The sequence below is a fragment of the Lepisosteus platostomus genome, chromosome 15 (genome assembly GCF_059453375.1).
Source record: "Lepisosteus platostomus isolate fLepPlt1 chromosome 15, fLepPlt1.hap1, whole genome shotgun sequence".
NCBI lineage: Eukaryota > Metazoa > Chordata > Actinopteri > Semionotiformes > Lepisosteidae > Lepisosteus > Lepisosteus platostomus.
The window spans coordinates 18109379-18129655 of NC_142625.1; the positions used below are offsets into that span (position 1 = coordinate 18109379).

Below are 20277 nucleotides of genomic sequence, written 5' to 3' on the forward strand. Positions count from 1 at the left end.
AGTTGCTTTCACAGAAAGGACATCTCTGTGAAGCAAACACTGCCTAATTGATACTTAGCGAACAGTAAGTGAGTAATATTTCTTTAATACTTCAGAAAAGTAGGAGACACAGCAATTCTGCAGGACTGTTCTATGATTGCCAAAACTGAATGTAGTCTCAGTAAAGTTTATTTACTGTCATATTGCCTTAACAGTGAAGACGGCAGTTTTCAAGACATGAAGACTGGTGATTAAAGTCAAGTTACAAGATATGAGGATAACGTGTATACAGTTATCAGAGGAGAATTCCGACTTCCTATTCCTATTCCTCTCCAAAAACACTTCCTATCGTGAACTGCTACCTTTGTGTCAGGAAATTAGGTTTTCCTCCTTCCTCCTGGAGCCCAAACTTATCACATGTCAGAAAATGTACCTGCACTGGGGCCATCTAATAAAAAACAGGTCACTGCTGAAAAAGAGGCACAGATCCCTCTGGATGCTTAACATGGTTATAGAAGGGGTAGATGCTTTGTATGGAAGAGAATACCATGTTTCAGACAAGACATGACAACTGCATAGAATTCTACAGATAAGGTTATCGTAACAAAAAGAATGGCATCACTCGCATTCAACAGGATATGAGCCATCTTTGATCCGTGATTTAAATATCAAGATTATTCAGCAAGTGATTGCAGGAGTTTTTTAGTAGTATGTTAAAACATGACAGTCAGTGCTATTCATCAAACAGAATTCATTCTGAAAGGATGGAGCGGAACTCCCAGACAACACACAGCAAACACATGCTGCCTTCTATTTGTGCTGTTGTCCCCATGTACTGCTGTTCATACAGCAGAACTCTCAGACATGCTGCCTTGGACTGGTGCTATTGCCCCCATGTGCAGCCAAAGGCACCAGCTCCTGTGGCAGAGGAGACAAGCTCACTCACCTGTTTGATGAAGGACAGGGAGATCAGATCCCAGGACACAATGCCGTGGTCCATCAGCTCCAGGAAAGCTGTCAGGGTAAAAGCCAGCATCTCCCCGAAACTACAGAAATAAACAGAGCGATGGTCTTAAACACATACAATACAGCACAGCACAGTAGATGAGTTTGCTATTTAAATCATTGCAGGGTTCCCTCCAAAGGGTGTGACACCCGAAGAAGGCTCAACAGCCAAAACGTTGTGTTTCTTTTCTTCACTTTTTAGCATGGAATAAACCTTTACTTGTTCCTTTTCAGCCTATGCAAGCTGACACACACAACTGATTTTCTAGCACAAAATTAGGTTTCAAACTAAGATTGCACATCTTGAAAATGATTCACTGCGTGTGCGTGTGGGCGTGACTCACTGCGTGTGTACGTGTGTGTGCGACTCACTGCATGTGTGCACGCGTGTGTGGGTGACTCACTGTGTGTGCGCGTGTGCATGACTCACTGCATGTGCACATGTGCATGTGTGCATGTGTTTGTTTGGGTGATTCACTGTGCGTGTGCAGATGTGGGTGTGACTCACTGCGTATGTGCGTGTACATGACCCACTGCGTGTGCATGTGGGTGTGACTCACTGCGTGTGCACATATGGGTGTGACTCACTACATGTGCATGTGTGGGTGTGACTCACTGTGTGTGCGTGTGATTCACTGCGTGTGTGCATGTGCATGACTCACCTTGTGTGCATGTGGGTGTGACTCATGCGCGTGCCTGTCACACTGCGTGTGCGTGTGATTGTGACTCAATGCGTGTGGGTGTGACTCACTGTGTGTGTGCTCGTGTGGGTGGGACTCACTGCGTGTGCTCGTGTGGGTGTGACTCACTGCGTGTGCACGTGTGGGTGTGACTCACTGCGTGTGCACGTGTGGGTTTGATTCACTGCGTGTGCTCGTGTGGGTGTGACTCACTGCGTGTGCTCGTGTGGGTGTGACTCACTGTGGGTGTGACTCACTGCGTGTGCTCGTGTGGGTGTGACTCACTGTGTGTGCTCGTGTGGGTGTGACTCACTGCGTGTGCACGTGTGGGTGTGATTCACTGCGTGTGCACGTGTGGGTGTGACTCACTGCGTGTGCACGTGTGGGTGTGACTCACTGCGTGTGCGCGTGTGGGTGTGACTCACTGCGTGTGCGCGTGTGGGTGTGATTCACCGCGTGCGCACTTGTGCGTGACTCACTGTGTGCCGCTCTCCACCAACCGCGCCAGCACGGCAATGCCGTCCATGTTGATGAACTCGGTGGCGAAGGTGGCGTCGGCGGACAGCTTGGCCAGCTCCTTCAGGGCCTCCAGCCGTGCGTCCATCCCGTGAGACTGGATCCTCTCCAGGAGCTGCCGGGCGGCGCGAGTCTGCAGATCACAGAGGCACAGCCTGAGCGCACAGCACGACCCTCCCCACACACCGCGACTCTGCACCAAGACACACGCGCACCCAGCAAGCCACCGTGTGCACTGGGCAGCCACGTGTCCCGTCCGAGCACCGTTCTCCTCCGGCACTCCATGCTTCTGCTCTGACCTATCTGCTCTGACCATACTACAACAGCACCGCAGTTAAGCAGGGTCCATATGTGTAAGGCCTGTATAAACCTACACGTAAAACATATTCATGGTATATTACACGCTTTTGATGTAACAAAACTGCACTACTAAGTGAAAGCAAGTTAACTGATACAAATGTTTAATGATATTAAATTCCAAAGCTCTCCATTTCCCAGGATTACTAGGATGCTGTGGAATCCATGAATGATTGTATGATGTCAAGCAATATTCCAACTGGCTAAGATATTTTTTGATTAATTCCCTGTACTTTTTTTTTAGACAACAAGTTCTCACTTAACGTTGACGTAAACCGGAGAAAATGACTGAAACCACTGGCAAAAAAAATGAAATTGAAAGCTTCATTTTCAACCTCGGCCCTTCTTTTTTGTGAATGCAGAGAAGAAGGCGGGAGACTCACAGGGGAGATTGCGAGGCGAAGGATGGTCCCATTCTTGATTTCACCCCGGCTCTGAAACAGACCGCAGTGAGTCAGCGTGGGGCAGTTCACCAATAACCTACAACTGGCCGTGTGTCTCATCCTGCGATACCAAGGGAATAATCCGAGCTCCACAACACCCGTACATACTACATACTCGACACTCAGCTAGGGCTTTGCAAAGCCTGTTCAAAAGAGTTCAGGGGCGCAGACAGTACAATTTAAGAATGGTTAAGATGACAGAAAAGTGGACCTCAAAATTACATCAACCAACTGGAATACCAAAATCATCTATCACACGGCCGGTAAACAAGCATTGATAGCACACTTTTATTGCATGAACACTGATTCCAACATGGCTCTCTCTCTGCAGTGCTGCTGATTTAAAAAGAGCTAGTGAAAGTCCTGTAAAGCAGCAATACTGCAATGGGTGTAGCGTATAGCATGGAAGTACAGCCAGACTAAGGAAAGCAGCTCTTCTGGCTTAGTGAGTGCATAAGTGTGCCAAAGTCTAGGAGACTGAGGTTTGATTCCTACACACAGCTCAGTCCAAAAGCTTCTAACTTCTTTGGCACCCAAAACGGATGAACGCCTAAACTGCTGGTATCCCTAAAGACTCATGCTCATAGGCTCATTAACTCCCACTGGACCAAATATAGTTTTTTCTTAATAATGCATAACATAATATCACAAAAAACACAATGGCAGGCCCTCTAAGCAAAACTCTTTGGTGTGCTGGTAAGGCCAACAGGGTCCCACGTGTGATAGGGGTAGACACAAGGGACAAGAGAGTGATCCCTGCCATGGTGAAACACGGTGACATCCAGAAGTCTTTGCTAAATGCTTGTTCTCCTTCTCTGCTCAAGAGAGGATGAGAAGTCTGGATGTGGGTCTCTGCCACCCCCACCTGCAGAGCCATGCATCATCTGACCACAGGTGAGGAAGCACTGAGTGGAGGAATGCTGAATCTCTCACTGACCGCACTGGAAACCAGTCACGGGAGTCACCTCTGCCAATTGTGCACCACTGCTTAAAGAATCACTTTGGACCCCAAAAGAACTAACACCTACACATGGCTCCACCACGACTAGAGGTTTCTACGATCTTGACAGCAAAGGCCCTGCGGAACCAAAATCAGCCAGTGAAGCACAGCAGCCCCTCTAGGGCCGTACGCTGCTGCACCCACTGTGTCTCTGCACATCACATCAGCCACTGCCCTAACAGAAGTGTTAGTACTCGGACACAAAACTAGCTGGCTTACAAGTATATGAAGTATTTGCATTTGGAAGGTGAGCACACTGCAATATTCTAAAATAGCTTGTATAATTAACACACCACCTTAGACGAGTCCTAAACCACCTTATGTTTTTGATATTGGTGTGGTGTGCAGTCCCCTTGAAGTTCTGGTGCAGGACATTAATAATTTAGGCCGATTAGAACAGAGTGACTAGGCCCCAGGTTATAGCGTTTGTGGTTCACCTGGGGACTCTCTATAGTGTTTTTTCTTCATTATTTATTTGCACCTTTGCAAAGACAACTATATTTTTACATATGAATCAATCACAGCCTTTATTGGCTGACTTGAACTGGATGAAAGCATGGACCCCTTAATCACCGGCACTTCTGATACAGGTCTAAAGAATCCAAGCTCATATCATGGGTGTTGTGCTCTAGACCACAGCCAGTGATGCACTGCACTCCAGGGACCATCAGGGCCCAGACACAAGGAGGCATGTGGGTTGATGAGAGGGAGACCAGTTGCCTGTGATCTCATAAGAAAGGGGTCGATGAGGAGCCAGCAGGCATCCTACAAGCAAAGAGGGTGAAGGGCAGAGCTGACAAATGCCATCCAGCCCCATCTTTCTTATCACCCACCTAGGGCAATGTTCAGGAGCCACTCTGAAGAGCAGAAGTTGGGAAGAAGTAAAATCATAATTATTAAAATGGTCTAATTTCTATACATTTTAGAGGGCAACGCTTTAATTTTAAGCCAAATAATTACACAGCCCTTGTTGTCTTCGAAAAAGCATTACATTCAGTACCTCAGAGTATTTTACTATGTGGGATTTGACCCTTGCAAATTCTTTGAAGCAATTCTTACAGCACATAAATGATACTACTGTAGTTACCATATGGCAATTGAGTACTAATCTTCGATGGTCAAATTAGTGCTGACAAAATCCGCCTTTTGAGCTGTGAAAAGAAGTAGCCAAAGAAGTAATTGTTCTTGGCATCCCCCATTCATATGAAAACAGAAGTACAGATTTCAAATCTAAGAGTACACGTCATTCATTTAAAAAATCTTCCCAACATTAGAAGTAGCCTCACGTAGAATGTTTACTTTGCTTTCTAGTAATGGCTAGCTGTACAAAGTGCTACAGTAACTGTCAGAGGTAATCTCACACTGAAATGGTGTGTCGCAATGGGGCTATACAACTGTAATAAGCTAACATGACACGGACTGTACGGTACAAGGATTAAACTCACCTGTTCTGTGATGTAGAGCTGGGGACCATCAGCATATCGCAGAGCAAACTGATCAGAGCCCGACAGAGACCAGCTACAGAGAAGAAAGCACAGCCTCAGCTCAGACTAGTTTTAAATACAGTCACACACAGAAGGGAGCTTGACAGAACCCAGGTTTTTGTATTTTCAAATAGCACAGAATTGTTGCTGTGAGTCTGGCGGGTTATATATCTACATTTTATTGTTGGCAATCGTCATGTGAGCATAAATAAAATGTGTGGATTGCAGGCCATTTCTTCCACACAGCAGAAATAAGCGAACAACCTGAATTACTTGTTCTGTTCCTACTTAGCTGCTAATTATAAAATTAACTTTTATCATAGCAAACTGCAAATGCCCAAACCAGATTTCAATAATAATAAAATAAGAATAATAGGTTAGAAAATGGAAGGGTGAATAAGAATAGGAAAAATCCAATTCAACAATCTATCAGTCCTTTAGCATAAAACAAGAAATGTATTGTTTATCGGAGGGGTTTTTAGCTGATTATGCTTAATGGATAAATATAGCAAATGCATCAGAACACTGTGAACATAATAGCTGACTTCCTTTATTTAGCAGAACACTGCCTCCAGCACAACAGGTTGTTAGGACACTAATAAAATTAGGACTACCATCTGTTTGACATTCTTTCTAACTTTATTAAGGTTGAGGGTATTGTGGAACGCTGCTAGCTTAATTATAAATACAGTTAATCCTGCTGGTGGCTATTTCTACATGCATATTGACATCTTGTTCTTTATTATTACATACAATTCAATATCATGTATGTATCAATAAAATGTAAGTTTGTATTTTACAAACTAATGTATTAACTTGATTTGGAAAAATCCTCTCAGCTGCATTGAATTAGTAGTGTTAACAAAACGAATAATAGTACTAATTATAACTACTGAGACATACAGTACAATTCCCAACCGACAAATCCAATGCATTTTTGTAGTACTGTCATTTTTAAAGACTTCAAACATATATATACACTGAAGGGACTAAAAACTGAACAACAAAATGAGTAATGGAGGCAACATTATTTCCTAAATTTTTTACATCACTCAATATATATTTCATATCCCACACAGCCCACTATATCCAGTGTATCTACAGTGTGTGACTCAGCTGAACCTCTTTGTAGGTTTTTCACAAGATGTATTTTGTAGTAAATATTTGAAAAAGAAAACCGCTTGAAGCTTGCATTACCCACCTGTCAATAAATCATCCACTCTAATACAGTGCAACATGGTATTTGTAGGAGCTGAGTTATCCCAGTCCCCAGTTGAAGTACATTTTAACAAGTAGTGAACCCCTTAGAAACAAAAGACTGGAACAAAGACTCACTATGGTGATGTACAGCGTGTTTTACATGGAGCTGCACCAGAGAAAAAGCCTGTAACCCACTGGTGTGGTTTTCACTCATACTGTACCAATCCACAGCAGAAGATGCCACTCTTGAACCAACTATGATGTACCATAGATGTCAAACTACAGAATGTTGACACAACATTAACAAGGAAAACAAAAGCTAATATACTTTTTATTCTTTAAGGGTTTAGTTTGGCTGTACAAGTCATTATAATGAGAATGAGAATGAGAATGAGAAGGAACTCAACCTAGCTCCTGTCCTACGCTTCCTGAGTCTGAAGTGAAAAAGACAGTGACGGCAGCAGAATTTCCATGAAGCTTTTTAGCTTCAATATTCAATAGCTTCAGTATTTCAATAAGACTGTCCAGGTGACGGAGCACTTTCAACCACCAGTGTATTTAGGTTTTAAAACTCCCCCCAGGTCAGACTTTGATGAGGTAAGTTACTACATGTTCCCATATCTATACTGAGAAAACCAGACTTTTCATATAGCTCTGAGATCATGTTAAAACCTGTACATGCTTCTGAATTCAGTGTTGTGATGATTAGTCTTCACTAGCCCTCTCTACAGACATGTTACATAAAACAATGAAAAATGTTCACCTACAGAACTCAGATTGACACGACCCAGGGAAAAATATAAGACTTGATCTGTACAACACTTCCACTGCAGATTTTAGGAGCCAGACATTCTCATGCAGTTTGTATGAATGCAGCAGGAAAGCAATATGTCTAATATACAGTATTTCATGATGTACTCATGAAATAGTATTAGACACCAAGTATCTAGAGTGAACTTGCTGTCAAATATCACCAGCTCAGAAAAACTGAGCAGAAATGCTAAGCAGTCAGATTCTTATCTCCCTTCTTCTCAAAAAAGCTGTATGGTTGCATACTTTATTATATATTTCCCCCTCCACTGTATAACTTCCAGGAATAACTGAGGTTTGCAACCATTTTTGGCCATCACTCATTTGTTTGGTGGTAAAATTCAAATTAGATCAATTCCTGTCTCAGGATGCTTTTAGTGGAAGGACTGACTCAGAGCTAACTGGCATCTGTGTCTGCTAACACTAAATAAATGTGATATTTTATGATTGATTTTCTCATTACAGTTAATTTATGCGTCTAAATGCGTTTTTACAGTCTGATTATTTTGTTGCCTATATTCAGCAGCAGCAATTTGGGTCGTGTAGGGTCAACATATTTTTATACACTGAAAGATCTTTTCATAGACAGGTGCCACAATGACCACTTAGGCACCCAGTGCACTTTTAAGCACTTTTAAAAACAAGAAAGAATTGTGAAATGGGGCATGGCTGTGGAGCTTTATTATTCTATTTGCGATCTGCATTGCGTCTATATTTAGTACCAAATACTGATTCTTGTATCTCATATTTTGTACTGAAATTCTGCATGGTTTTTCCTACTGTTATTCTCTCCATGATTACGCAAAATTCAGAAACAGAAGGCGAGAAGGAGGTCAAAAAAGACGTCGAAAGAGGAAAAAGAGAGAGGGAGACAGATGGTGGAAGATTAAGAGACGAAGAGGGACATTGACAGGCTAAGACAGAAGTCAAAAGAGAAAATCAAGGGGAGACACCGACCGCAGAGGAGGAGGACAACGTGTCAAGAGAGGGGAAGAGAGGGGAGGAAACGACGCAGGAGGAAACAGAAAGTGGGTGTTGGAGAAGACAGCAGAGGGCTGTGGGGAGGCTGCGATACAGAGAGGGGGTGAGAGAGAGGAATTGAGAGGAGGGAAGAGGCACTGTAAAAGCAGCAATGTTAGACAGAAGCAGTGTAATTAGGGTGATTATGTAAGCAGCAGACACTTCCAGAGCTGAGCCTGGCTTCCATCTGTGAACCATTAACCCTCCTTTATTACAGCCTATTAGTTTGGGGTGAGGGGGGGCTGGAAGGACAGTTGAGTCTTTTCTTTGCTGCACAAGCAACACTTCTAAAGCAGTTTCTGCTCAGCCAGGCGAAAAGGCACACAATAGCCTTCACATTCATGCTTGAGTCACTGAAGGCAAACGTAGTCCTGGACACACCACAAAAATTTCTCATTCAAAATATTTTGCAGTTACGTTTGACTTAACGCGGGCCTATGTCAGTTCCATCAGAGTCAACTATAACAGTTTTACCCTTTCTCTGTGAAATTGAAATGCACGAAACAATTCTATTACTACATGTTGTGATAGAAAAATAATAACTGGATTATAAATCATTATTTACTATGATTAGTGTATCTGGATGATGTTTTATGCAAAGAAACCTAAATTTAATAATTAATTAACTGCATTTACATAGTGCACTTTACTGCAGAGGATGTCAAAATGCTTTACACTGAAAAGCGGGATCACTGCATCCACTGACGAAGTGCAGTTCCCACCTGGGAGACGCAAGGCAGCCATTACGTGCCAGATCAGATAGACAAGTGAGAAATTGCTTCACCACATGAATTAAGGGCGAATTTTAAGAAAGCTAGATTATATCAACCCAGAGTGGACTTTAGCCAGGATTCTAGGATCAATACACCTGCTTCTACAGAGTCTGGGACCTTGAATGACCAAGTAGGCAGGACTAGAGTATAAAATGTCATCCAACAAATCAACAGCCAACAGCACCTCCTCAGCTCAATGTCTCTGCTTCAGAGTGAAGAGCTCTGAACTTAGTGGTATTTCCATGGACCAGGGAAGGTAAGCACAGTGAAAACACAGGAGGGACTTTTGTGTTACAATACAGTCAAGACAACCCTCGTACTTGCAGAAGAGAGTTGAAGACAACACTCTCCCTCCGTTCACACTGTGAGCCCATCGCACAATCGCCTTAATTGAAGCACCAGGTGGAGCTCAGATGCAGCTCTCACTGATATCACAAGGAGAGGCTGACCTTCACACTGCCACCCCCAACAGCACAGTTGTGTACTGCTCCCTTTGGGAAACCAAGCTACTCTCCTAATGACGATGCCCACTCTCAAACTAGCACACTCTGGACTACAGGCCCATGGTTTTCCTCTATGCTGTGAAAATATTTCCATTTGGAGCTGTGGCACTGTGGCTAAGGATTTGCGCCTGTGCCTGGAAGGTTGCCAGTTCAAATCCCGCAGCCGGCAAATAAATCCTACTTCTTTGGGCCCCTGAGCAATGCCCTTAACCCCAGCTGCTCCAGGCTGACCCTGCGCTCTGACCCCAAGCTTCTCTCTCCCTGTATGGAGAGCAAACAGGGGTATGTGAAAAGACAAATTCCTAATGCATGAAATTGTAAATGGCTAATAAAGTGGTTTTATCTTATTAAATACAGCGTGTCAGTAGTAAGGAGAGGACCAAGGACAAGAAAAACAACCGCTCACACATTTCTGTTGAAAAAATCCCCAGCAACAGTGTTTTAGTAGAGGTACAGCCAGATCAGCCAACTCTTTTAACTCTGTACCCACTGACATGTTTAACAAACCACTTTGGTTAATAATAATTAATAATTGAAGAGTCCCTGTAGGAAGCTTAAATGCTCCTGTTTGATTTTTGGACAGAAGGAAACCATTTTTTTTGTTGTCGTTGATTTTCTGGCAGAAAATTCCTTGTGACGATATGTTGAGGTCCTTACCCGTCACACACCTCCCGGATGATGGAGGAGAGAGGCTTCTTCTGCAAAGAACAAACAGACAGGGTGAGTTTCAGATGCCCCACCTCCTCTCCTGCAGCCCCAGGGGGGTTCGAGAAACAGAAGGAGACTCAATATATTGAAATGAAAGGTTCACATTCTACAAAATGTAAAATGAATTCGTAATCTGAGGTTTTTTATACGACTGTGTGGCAAATCTTTGGTGAAAGTCTGACCCCCTCCTCCAAAACAATAATGAGCTCCTCCACAAACAGTGGAACGACATGGTGTTGCACAATGTCGGCACCCATGGATTCAAAGCCATCCTTCTTAATAACCATCTGCCTCAATCCCTGTAATGATTCGCAAAGTCATGATTCAGATGTTTGTTGTTGGGTCTGTCTGTTTTGAGCTTGGAGATGTATAACATTCATGTTAATATGGTAGGGTCCAGTAGACATGTTACATTTTTCGCAAATATGTCTTGATTTGATAAATTCTTGTTCGTAAGATAAACAACATCAGAATGAAAGTCTCATCAAGCTCATCTTAACTGCCTGCAATTAACATCAAACCTTAACAAAAATATCCAGCCTTAACGTGTTTAGAGGTTTGCTACAACACGTTACAAGCATACTACAGTATATATAATGTGTGTACATGTTATGACAAGTAACCCTACATGTAAATATTCAAAGATATGTTTATACTCTACAATTTTACCTTTAGACAATGAGTTAAGGCAATAAAAAGGCAAAACTGATTTTTAGACAAGTTAAAAATGTCAAAGTTAAATTGAGAGATATTATATTACAATTGTGCAATTTACTAGTAATAGCTAATAAGAATTTTGAAGATTACTTCTGTTACCAAGTTCCAAAAATGTTATTACTGGAATCGCTTTGGAATCTTACTTTAGAATTTGGCCCAGTGAAGAGCGCACAGGTATACTGAACTAAGTTCCACCCTAAATGAAGTGGTTGACAGACTGAAGAACTCAATGTTTTCAGTCTTCAACACAGAACTCCAAAGTATTCAAAGTTCCTCAAGTGCAAATTCAACCTATTGGACTGCCTCAGGATCCAGAGTGAGACACACCAGGGGCCACATGTGGAAACTACAGAAAAGTGAAACTGGAATTGAGAACAGAAGGTATTTTCACACAGAAAGCTTGTGGGTGTCTGGAATAAACTACCCAGCCATGCTGTCAGAAGGAATACCCTGGCTTCTTTCAAGACACAGTTGGCTGAGATCCGCAGAACAATTACGTAATAAGAAGCAAATAAGAGAGATGGGACAAATAGCCTTGTCTTGTTTGTAATCTTTATATGTTCTGTCCATCACAGTGGTTGTGGTATGCTGCTCCAGAGTAGTGAGTTTACCTTGAACTGAATGAAAAGGTAGGAAGGAGAGGAGAGGCTTAGAGACAGAGCGATGAACAGGCTGAACGTGAAGGGAGTGAGGTTGACATCAGAACTAGGGGAGAAACTGAGAGTTACAGAGAACGTCCAAGAAGAGGAGATTCGACAGGCCGAATGTGGGGGGAAGGAAAAGAAAGAGCAGGGTCAGCTCAGAGAGAGGGAAGAGGCGTCAATATATACACGTGTGTGGCTGTTTCTCTTTTACACGCTGTTTGTGTTCTTCTTCCATGGCTGAGAAAGAGGTGAGGCGGAGGGCAGAGTGTGCTAGCAGTCCGTCTGTGTGTGTGTGTGTGTGTTTCAGCGAGGGGGAGACCCGTGTTGTGTGTCTGTGTGGAGCGGCTTGCACGTTTGCGCGAGCTACACTGTTTCTGTGACCGTCTGTACGCAATTCGTCACCATATCGGTGTGTTGAGGGCGGGTGGGAAGCCTTGGGGTTTTTGTGTTCTGAGATTTTGTTTCAGTGATGTGAAATCCGGAACTGCCACTCATCTTCTTTCTGCATAATCTGGAACTCCTCACTTGTTTCTCTACTCGGCTCGCTGCTGTGTTTCCCTGCAATGTGCCAGGTGCCCCTTCTCACACTGCAGGGCCCACAGTGACCGCAGGAGAGGCAGTGTGGGTGGAAAGAGTCATGCAGTGCCAGCAGAGTACCCAGTCCGGAGACCCTAACCCACCAAACTAAGACAGTGAGCTGTGTGTCGCCATCTGGGGAATCCTGGTATCAGTCAGCTAACGATACAGCCCAGACCTGACTCACTAACCTCTGGACTACAGGACTATGTCCACTGTCTGTGGGCTTCATGCATTCATTAACTGTGAGCATGGAAATGTTCACATTTGCTTCTATATGTATTTTTTAATATTGACTGCCCCTTGAATTAGAATTTTACTGTGAATTGAATTCTGTCGTCAGTTGCAGGTACCTAGATTATTCAATTGCAATTTGGGGTTCTGAGTTTCCTCAGTCATTACATTTAAATATCTCAGTGTCGCTAGTGTTTGTTCTTGCTTTTGAGAATATGTGAGAGTTGTGGGAAACCTCTGGGTGACAGCGAAGGGAAATAAAAGCATGAAGATGCTATGAATTTCTATAAATTATACCACACAGGTTTTTTTAATATTGCTATTTCAATTTGTTTGCTGCCCAGTTTGTGCTAGCCTTATTTTCTGTTTATTCAATATGTTTTACTTTATCTGAATAATTGTCTCTTATACCAACACACAATGTGAATGCTGTAGATTGTACCTGTACAAAATGTTAAAGCTCAGGTCCTCTAACAAAGAAAAACAAAAAATGTATTGGTTTATCGATTTATCGCATGTAAACATTGTCTCAACGAAAGACAGAAGAAGTACGCTCTGTGAATAAGGAAGGAACTTAGTAATGTAATGTGCTTGTTAAGAGCAGTTCACACTTTTACTGTACCTGTCCTCACAATAATAAGATCTGAAAGCACTTTACCAAAAGGCTGAACACTGAAGTTCAGGGAGTCGGGGGCAGGAAACAGACTTTAACCTCCACAAAGGCTTCAGCCTTTAAATGGCAGGGAGGGGGATAGCCGGGACACTGGGACAAATTGTTAACAAGTCCCCAAATGACATAACAATAGGCTAATAATCCCCGTCCATGAACTGGCTTCATAGCTGGTGTGTGGTGAGTGTACCGGCGCACTCTGGCTGCCGTCACATCATCCAGCTGGGGCTACACACTAGTAGTGGGTGTTGGTGGTGGTAGTGGGATTCCCCATTACCTATAAAGCGCTTTGAGTGGAGTGTCCAGAAGAGTGCTGTAAGGAATTATTATTATTAAATGAGAACCAGCTCTGTATTTTCTGATCATGGCCTTGTGAGGTTCGCGGGCAGGAAGTGATTCAGCCCAGCAGTCCCTACTCATCGGTGGCAGGACTGGTGCCACTGACCCACCTGGTCAATCTCAATGAGCTGGGCGTTGGCACCAGGCCACTCGATGGCCACCTTCACGATGTCGGCCGGAGGAGGCATTGCCAAGGTGCTGCTCACACCACGCTGCAGGACAGAGAGACAGAGAGAGAGAGAGACGCGCGTTACTGATGACGTCTTCATCACTCCCTCGCCGAGCTGCCAGCCGCACCACTGCCACAGACGAGACACGCCGAGGTACAGGGAAGAGGAACGGACCAGGCCCCGCAGGGAAAGGCAGATGGCTGGAATGGGTGGCAGTCCTGGAAAGTTGTCTGTCCAAATTGTCCAGGAGGGAGCCTCCGGTCTCCACTCATTCCACAGCAGCAGGACAGTGAGCAGGGACGCAGTCTTGTGCGTGGGGACCGAGCTCACAGAGGTGGCAGGAATGTCCAGAGACCCAGCTGAGACCCTGGCTTGTCCTGGGCCTTTCTGGCTTCATCTAGTTCAGGAGAGGACAGGCTCTGTCTTACAACTAGAGAGACATCCACTAAATTTCCAGTCACACTAAGCCAAAATATGATCCTAGTACCAAATTGATAGGATACACGATGCCTCAACAGGGTTTGCAATTTACAGTATAATTGGCAGGTGTGTTGAAGTATTTTAATACAAATCTAATTTTACACCTGATTTTCCCTAAAAAAAGACAAGTTACTGAACAACGTCTGTGAGGAAGCCAGTTCAAGAGTAAACCAGTGCAATATAAGACTTTCTTTTTTATTCGGATCCATTCTGATTTTTTAAATGCAGTTAACTCAGCAGAACTGTTCAATTTCCCCAACGAATTTCTGCATTCGCTGCTCAAACACACTTTGTGTGGCCATCTGTGCCAGACCCTGTATGATAGCCATCAAAGTCTCAATCAAACTACAAAGTGAAGACAAAAAATGCACCTGATGTTATCAGCACGTAAGCCTCTGTTATCACTAAATGGATTTGTTTGAGGCTGTGCTGTCTAAGGAGATACAAATTCAGCAGTACTGCTGCATTATAAGCTCAGCAAACTAAAATTGTTGCCTTATGCAACATAGGACACTTACATACACTAACTAAAATAAAAACACTCTTACACACAAAAATCACACATGCACCCATAGATGTCTGGGTGATCCTGAGATCAGTCTATCATCAGATACACCTCCAACCCATCCTGAGATATGAATGTCCTTTCCAGCTGCTGCAGAATTCCTGTGGTTAAAGGCTAAACTTTATTTCCTCCCTAAGGAAAACCATCCCATAATCTGTGCCAGCCCTGTTCCTGCCCTGCACTTCCAGCATGTTTCAGTAAAAGCTTTAAGAGCCATACTATCTGAGGGTTTGCTTATATCTGGGATTTAGTGCTTCCAGTACTTGTCTTGAATAATTGTTTAAGATGGATTGTCACTGCCGTTTCACCCCCCATCAATTTAATCCTGACAATGTTTTAGCGATTTCATGCCACAGCAGTGCCACAGAGTTTTTAAACTGGGAAAATACAGGCCTGCAAACTTTTACACTCAGCATTTGATGATTCAATTGAAAAGAGAGTAGGAGTTTAAATATTGGTTACAGAACATACACAATAAATACCAATCGTCTCTCTAACCCTCACAAATTGTACAAGCTGTATTGTGTATTGACTCATTTTACACTGCCTAGCAATCTGGAAGGTATCCCTCTAGAACTGTTCAACCCATAAAGGTGCTTGGTTTAAAAGCAGGTTAAGCCCTATAGTCCAGACATCTCCAGTTTAAACCTGGGTTACATCATAAGCTTAGCATGGCTGCATCAGGGGACTCACACGGTTGAGTACAACTGGCCAAGCACTACCAGCAGTGGATGGACGTGAACTGGCCAACTGCCCTTGGCTTACCACTACCAGCAACCACTGGTCCTGATAGCAGCCTCTGAGCTTGCAGCGTCCTCAGAGAGGAGCAGCCCACTTTAACTGTTGCTGCCTGTCCCCTGTGGCTCTGTGGAGCTCACCGACTCCAAAACAGTGAATGGCCTGACCATGGTCCCATCAAAACATACTACAGACGTCTCCTTGTTCCCAGTGGCAAATCCTAACTGGGAGGGCATATAACACAAAATGTACACTTACCGGTTTAAAACCCAACCTAACATACTGAACAAGACAGTGTGCAAGCAGTGAGAAATAGGGAGGCAATCAATATTAACTCTATAATCAACTAAAACATTATTCAGTGTTTGCTCTGCATTCCAAATGCTAAACGGCCAAGTGGACAGGTCTTCAAACCTCATTAAAAAAAAGAAAATATTGGATTATTGCCACAAAACTGCAAAAATCAATGATATCAATCTGAAAACAATATATGAGAAAAATATCTCAATATACAGTATACAGTATATACACACAGATTCCCTACCATATACCCAGGCCTTATCCTAGCACATTCTGTAGGATCTGATGCACACAATTCAAGCAGGAGCGTAATTTGGTGGTAGAAATTCTATAGGGAAACTAGGCAATGGCTATAAATTTAGATATAAAAGGCCTTTTCCCTCTAACTACAAACAGTGCAGGACTGGACAATGTACATTATTTTACTTTCTGTTCTTACAAGTATTTTGTTCATGTTTCCTTGTACACACAGCCTATCATGTTTTGATAACTTGATCAGGAAGGCTGTCTTGGTTAACAGTGTGACATACAGTATTCTACTAAGAAATCACTAATGATAAACAGATGTAATTTTAACAAATGTCAACAAACATTATCAAAGTTAAGCTAGAAGTTTAGATTATGTTGCAACTGTAAAGTGTACAAACACTGTACTTTAAGAAAATACTGAAAAAATACTACCTTTGTAGTGCTGTGCTCTTGTCTGACCTATACAGCATCTCAAAGAGATAAATTAAAGATTTAACAGTGTGGGCAGGAGCTGGGGGTTATAGGAATACTTAAGACAGCCAAAGAAATTCAAAGACTGATAGTCTTAACAGTTGTTGGGGCTGAAGAGTTAAATACATGGGAGATCCTAAGAGTCCACCAGCACTGGCTGTTCAGATCTGGCCATAATAAACTGTGATGTGCCAGATAGAGTAGGATGGACAAAATTAATGTTAGTGAGTGGGTGATGAGAGACTGTGTTTGTGAGTGTGTGGCTCGCTGCCCTTTGCAGATCCTTTGTGTTTGGTTTTGTACGCCCAGCTGCGTGGCTTTTTGGATTGTGTGTGCTTGTATACATGTGTTTTTGTACTATACCATTTTTTTAGCCTACATTGCATATCAGTAGAAACTCGCATGCCTGCGCAGACATGAACAGGAATCTCTATCAAAGTTTCAATCTGGATGGCGCTGCCTGCACTGGAATGCTAATCAGGTCTAGGCTGCGTCCTCCATAGCTCTCAAACTGTAAAAAAGCTGTCATGCAATAAATTTAAAGTACAATATATTTTACTACAAATATTATATAGTATGTCTATATTGCAATACAAATCCAAACTACTAAAGAGCTAGTCTAGCATACACAGAATACCACCTAATCCTGAAATAATCTCTACAACATTAAAAACACAACCATCCCAGTACTTTCTACTTGCACCGATGGAGGGTTCTATCATGCAGAAGGCCTCCACTTGCAGCAGAGCCTGGGCTCCATGGCCTAGATGTCACTGATCCGAACCCCAAGCAGCAGGGCTCCAGTGACTGGGGATTTCCTGGCGCTACACAGCCGCCCACTAAAACCATGTAAAAAAACGTTCATGGTGTCGAGACCAAGGCTTGGGAGGGACACATGCAAGCAGTTCGCTTTTCTCTCTCTCGTGTAACAAAGTTGCATCACCAACCCAAGTCGCTTCAGAGATGGTGATTCCTAACAGTGGCTGTATAAAAGGAAAACCTTCCACTTCTAAACACAATGCCGTAAGACAATGGCTTCTCTGTTTACAAAGGATTGTAATGGTTATTATTGACTTTTCAGCAACTTTTTGTTTTTTGCTTTTGGTGTCTTGTTGCACTTGTCAGTGGGAGTGGGAGGTGGCGATTATAAAGTCACAGGTTAAAAAAAGTCCATCAGCTACATGAGGTGTTAGCAAACACACGCTTCTCAGTGTGGTATTAGATGTGGTTGAGCAACGCAGAGCACCTCTCATAAGTAGCCGCTGCAGGTGTTAACATTGAAACAACGTACTAAATGCACAAGCGTGGGTCTCTGAATATGCGTGCATGTCATTGCAGACTACAGAAGTCTGGTAAGGGTTTCAGTACAGAACTATCACAATGGTTTCTCCCCCGCTGTGATAACTGAAGTACTGTAGTTGATCATACACATCAGTGCACAGGCAAATACAGTATATCACTTGGGCACAGGGCAACCTTGCCCATGATCTTTTACTGATAGAAGCTGAAAACACAAAACAAATGAAGCATTTTTAAATGCATTCAATAATTATTCTTGCATTACAAACTGGCATGCCAAAGACTGCTGATTATCCTTTCGAGAAGGATAGAACTCCACTGTGATGTAGCAGCAAAAGACAAAGAATGATTGAGGAATGAAAAGTTCAAGACTATAACCTTCCTGCCAGCAGGAGCTTGCTGACATCTGGCTATAAACGTCTGCAATAGTGATGAGCTCTTTTATTTGCACAAGCATATATACTGTATGTGCATATACACACACATCCCTCAGGTACAAAGCTATAAAACTAGATCAGAGACAGGCTTTCTCAAAATATACATTTATAAACATACTATCAATATATACATTTTTAAATATTCACACCCTATATTTGAAATGAATTCACTAGAAATCTTTACCACATCTGAGACAAAAAAATGTCGTATCTGTCACATAATTATAGAGGAACAAACTATTACACTTACTGTTTCAGTGAATAACACTGCTGGAGGCAGAGGCTGTCAACACTCATGTCTACAACAGTTTATATATAATTTTGTTTTTGTGCTTTTGATGGTACAACCGAGAACCGAAAAGCACTTGTGTGAGCGGGGAAAACTGAGGAGGATTATACCATAAAAAAAGAAGACGCCGACTTGTTTAAAAAGCACAGCATGTTCAGACTTTCAAGGACTGGAGGTTTTCAAAAGCCTCAATCTCCTCCAGCTTCTTTTGTGCTGCGACTCAAAGCACATAGACGTGGCCACCCCCCCCTCTGCAGGGGGAAAGAGTGAAGCGGCCCCCACCAGCGCAGGCACCAGTTTCTTCTCCAGGCACAGCTCATCTACAGCTCAGCCCCGACACCAGTGCTGCCAGAAAGCAGCTGGGCCACTGCATTCTCCAACTCTGCTCCAGCTGCATCAAGAGTTTAAAGCCTTATTTCAATCACCATCAAAAGCTATTCAGCCGGTGTTTCACTTCTGATCTGCTGTGATCTGGGGGTACATGCAACTCTGGCATTTTTTCTGCTCAAATCTCTTATTTGCATTTCAGTTGACATTACATCAGGAACAGTCTTGTGAAAAAAGTCCAGAAGAGGTTGATTCAAGGACATGTCTTGGGGACATAAATCAATGTGACAGAATGCTCTGATATTACTAATGCAAACTCGTGGTCTAGAGTGTTCCCCTGATATACTTCCCCCATATCACATTATCACATTCAGCCCTGAATTTGTTACTGAAAATTGACACAATGCTCTTTGTTATGGTTTGAAAAGCTTTATAGCTTATGGCGCAGAATAACACTGTTGAGTTTAATCTTCTTAGTTTAACAGGAACGCAGTGCAAATCCTACTTTCCCATCTTGTCAAACTATCTAAAAAAATCTCCTTTTTTTGCGCAAAAGCTTACTTACAACAAATGTATATAGGAAATAAGGCTCTCTTCCATGTGCTCATGTTTAGGAGCCCCTGGTCTTTATCTCAGCGCCATCATCCATGCAAAACTTCACAATCAAATGCCCACCTATTGATATGATCATTATGAAAAGATGATAAAACTTCATTTTAAACTACTGTAAAAGTCCTTTTTAAATGATAAAAATGATGCAGCAAAAATAGTCCATATAAAAAAGGATCCAAACTGTCCTGCTGCATACTGCTGGATCTGAGTGGTCAGTTTGTCTGTGAGCTGGTACTTGCATTAGGCCCCTGTGCTGTTAACCTGCAGAGTATAAGTAATGTGATTGTATAATTCACTGTACATCACCTCACCAGTCAGCTGAAGAAATAACTGAGATTACCCCTGTACGGTTATATACAGTAAGTCAAGACTATTGTGCACAGTAACTACATACTGTCACTCTCATCAAAAGCAAGGTCAGGCTCTTGATCTTAATGGCTCATGGTGTTTTGCAGCCAGGCGACAGACAGAGCACATTAAAACAATATTAGTCGTTACAGATGTTAACGCAATCGCCACCCCACCCAGGCTTAGTCCTCGGTGTGTGTGGGGGAGGGGGCGGGAGTGGGGTCTCCCAGAACGGGGCTTGTTCTGGGAAACAACTGCACCCTGACATCTGCCAAACGAACAATGTCTGGACTGTGCCCAACAGACATCAGAAAAGGGCTCTGTTCCCAGAATG

General features: G+C 43.0%; 1 protein-coding gene across 9 annotated transcripts in view; it reads right to left on the reverse strand.

The window, feature by feature from the left end:
* Positions 1-20277, reverse strand: part of elmo2 (engulfment and cell motility 2) — a 71664-nt gene that overhangs the window by 33196 nt on the left and 18191 nt on the right. For 8 of the 9 annotated variants that reach the window (XM_088607427.1, XM_088607428.1, XM_088607425.1 and 5 more), the window contains exons 2-7: positions 13769-13870; positions 10428-10468; positions 5426-5498; positions 2921-2971; positions 2144-2313; positions 926-1025 (exon numbers count right to left, since the gene is read on the reverse strand). In XM_088607427.1, coding sequence (XP_088463553.1) covers positions 926-1025; positions 2144-2313; positions 2921-2971; positions 5426-5498; positions 10428-10468; positions 13769-13846 — 513 coding nt within the window. In that variant the 5' untranslated portion in view covers positions 13847-13870. Of the gene's footprint in view, positions 1-925; positions 1026-2143; positions 2314-2920; positions 2972-5425; positions 5499-10427; positions 10469-13768; positions 13871-18617; positions 18636-20277 lie in introns of those variants that run through there. The other variant, XM_088607422.1, reaches the window with a different exon arrangement.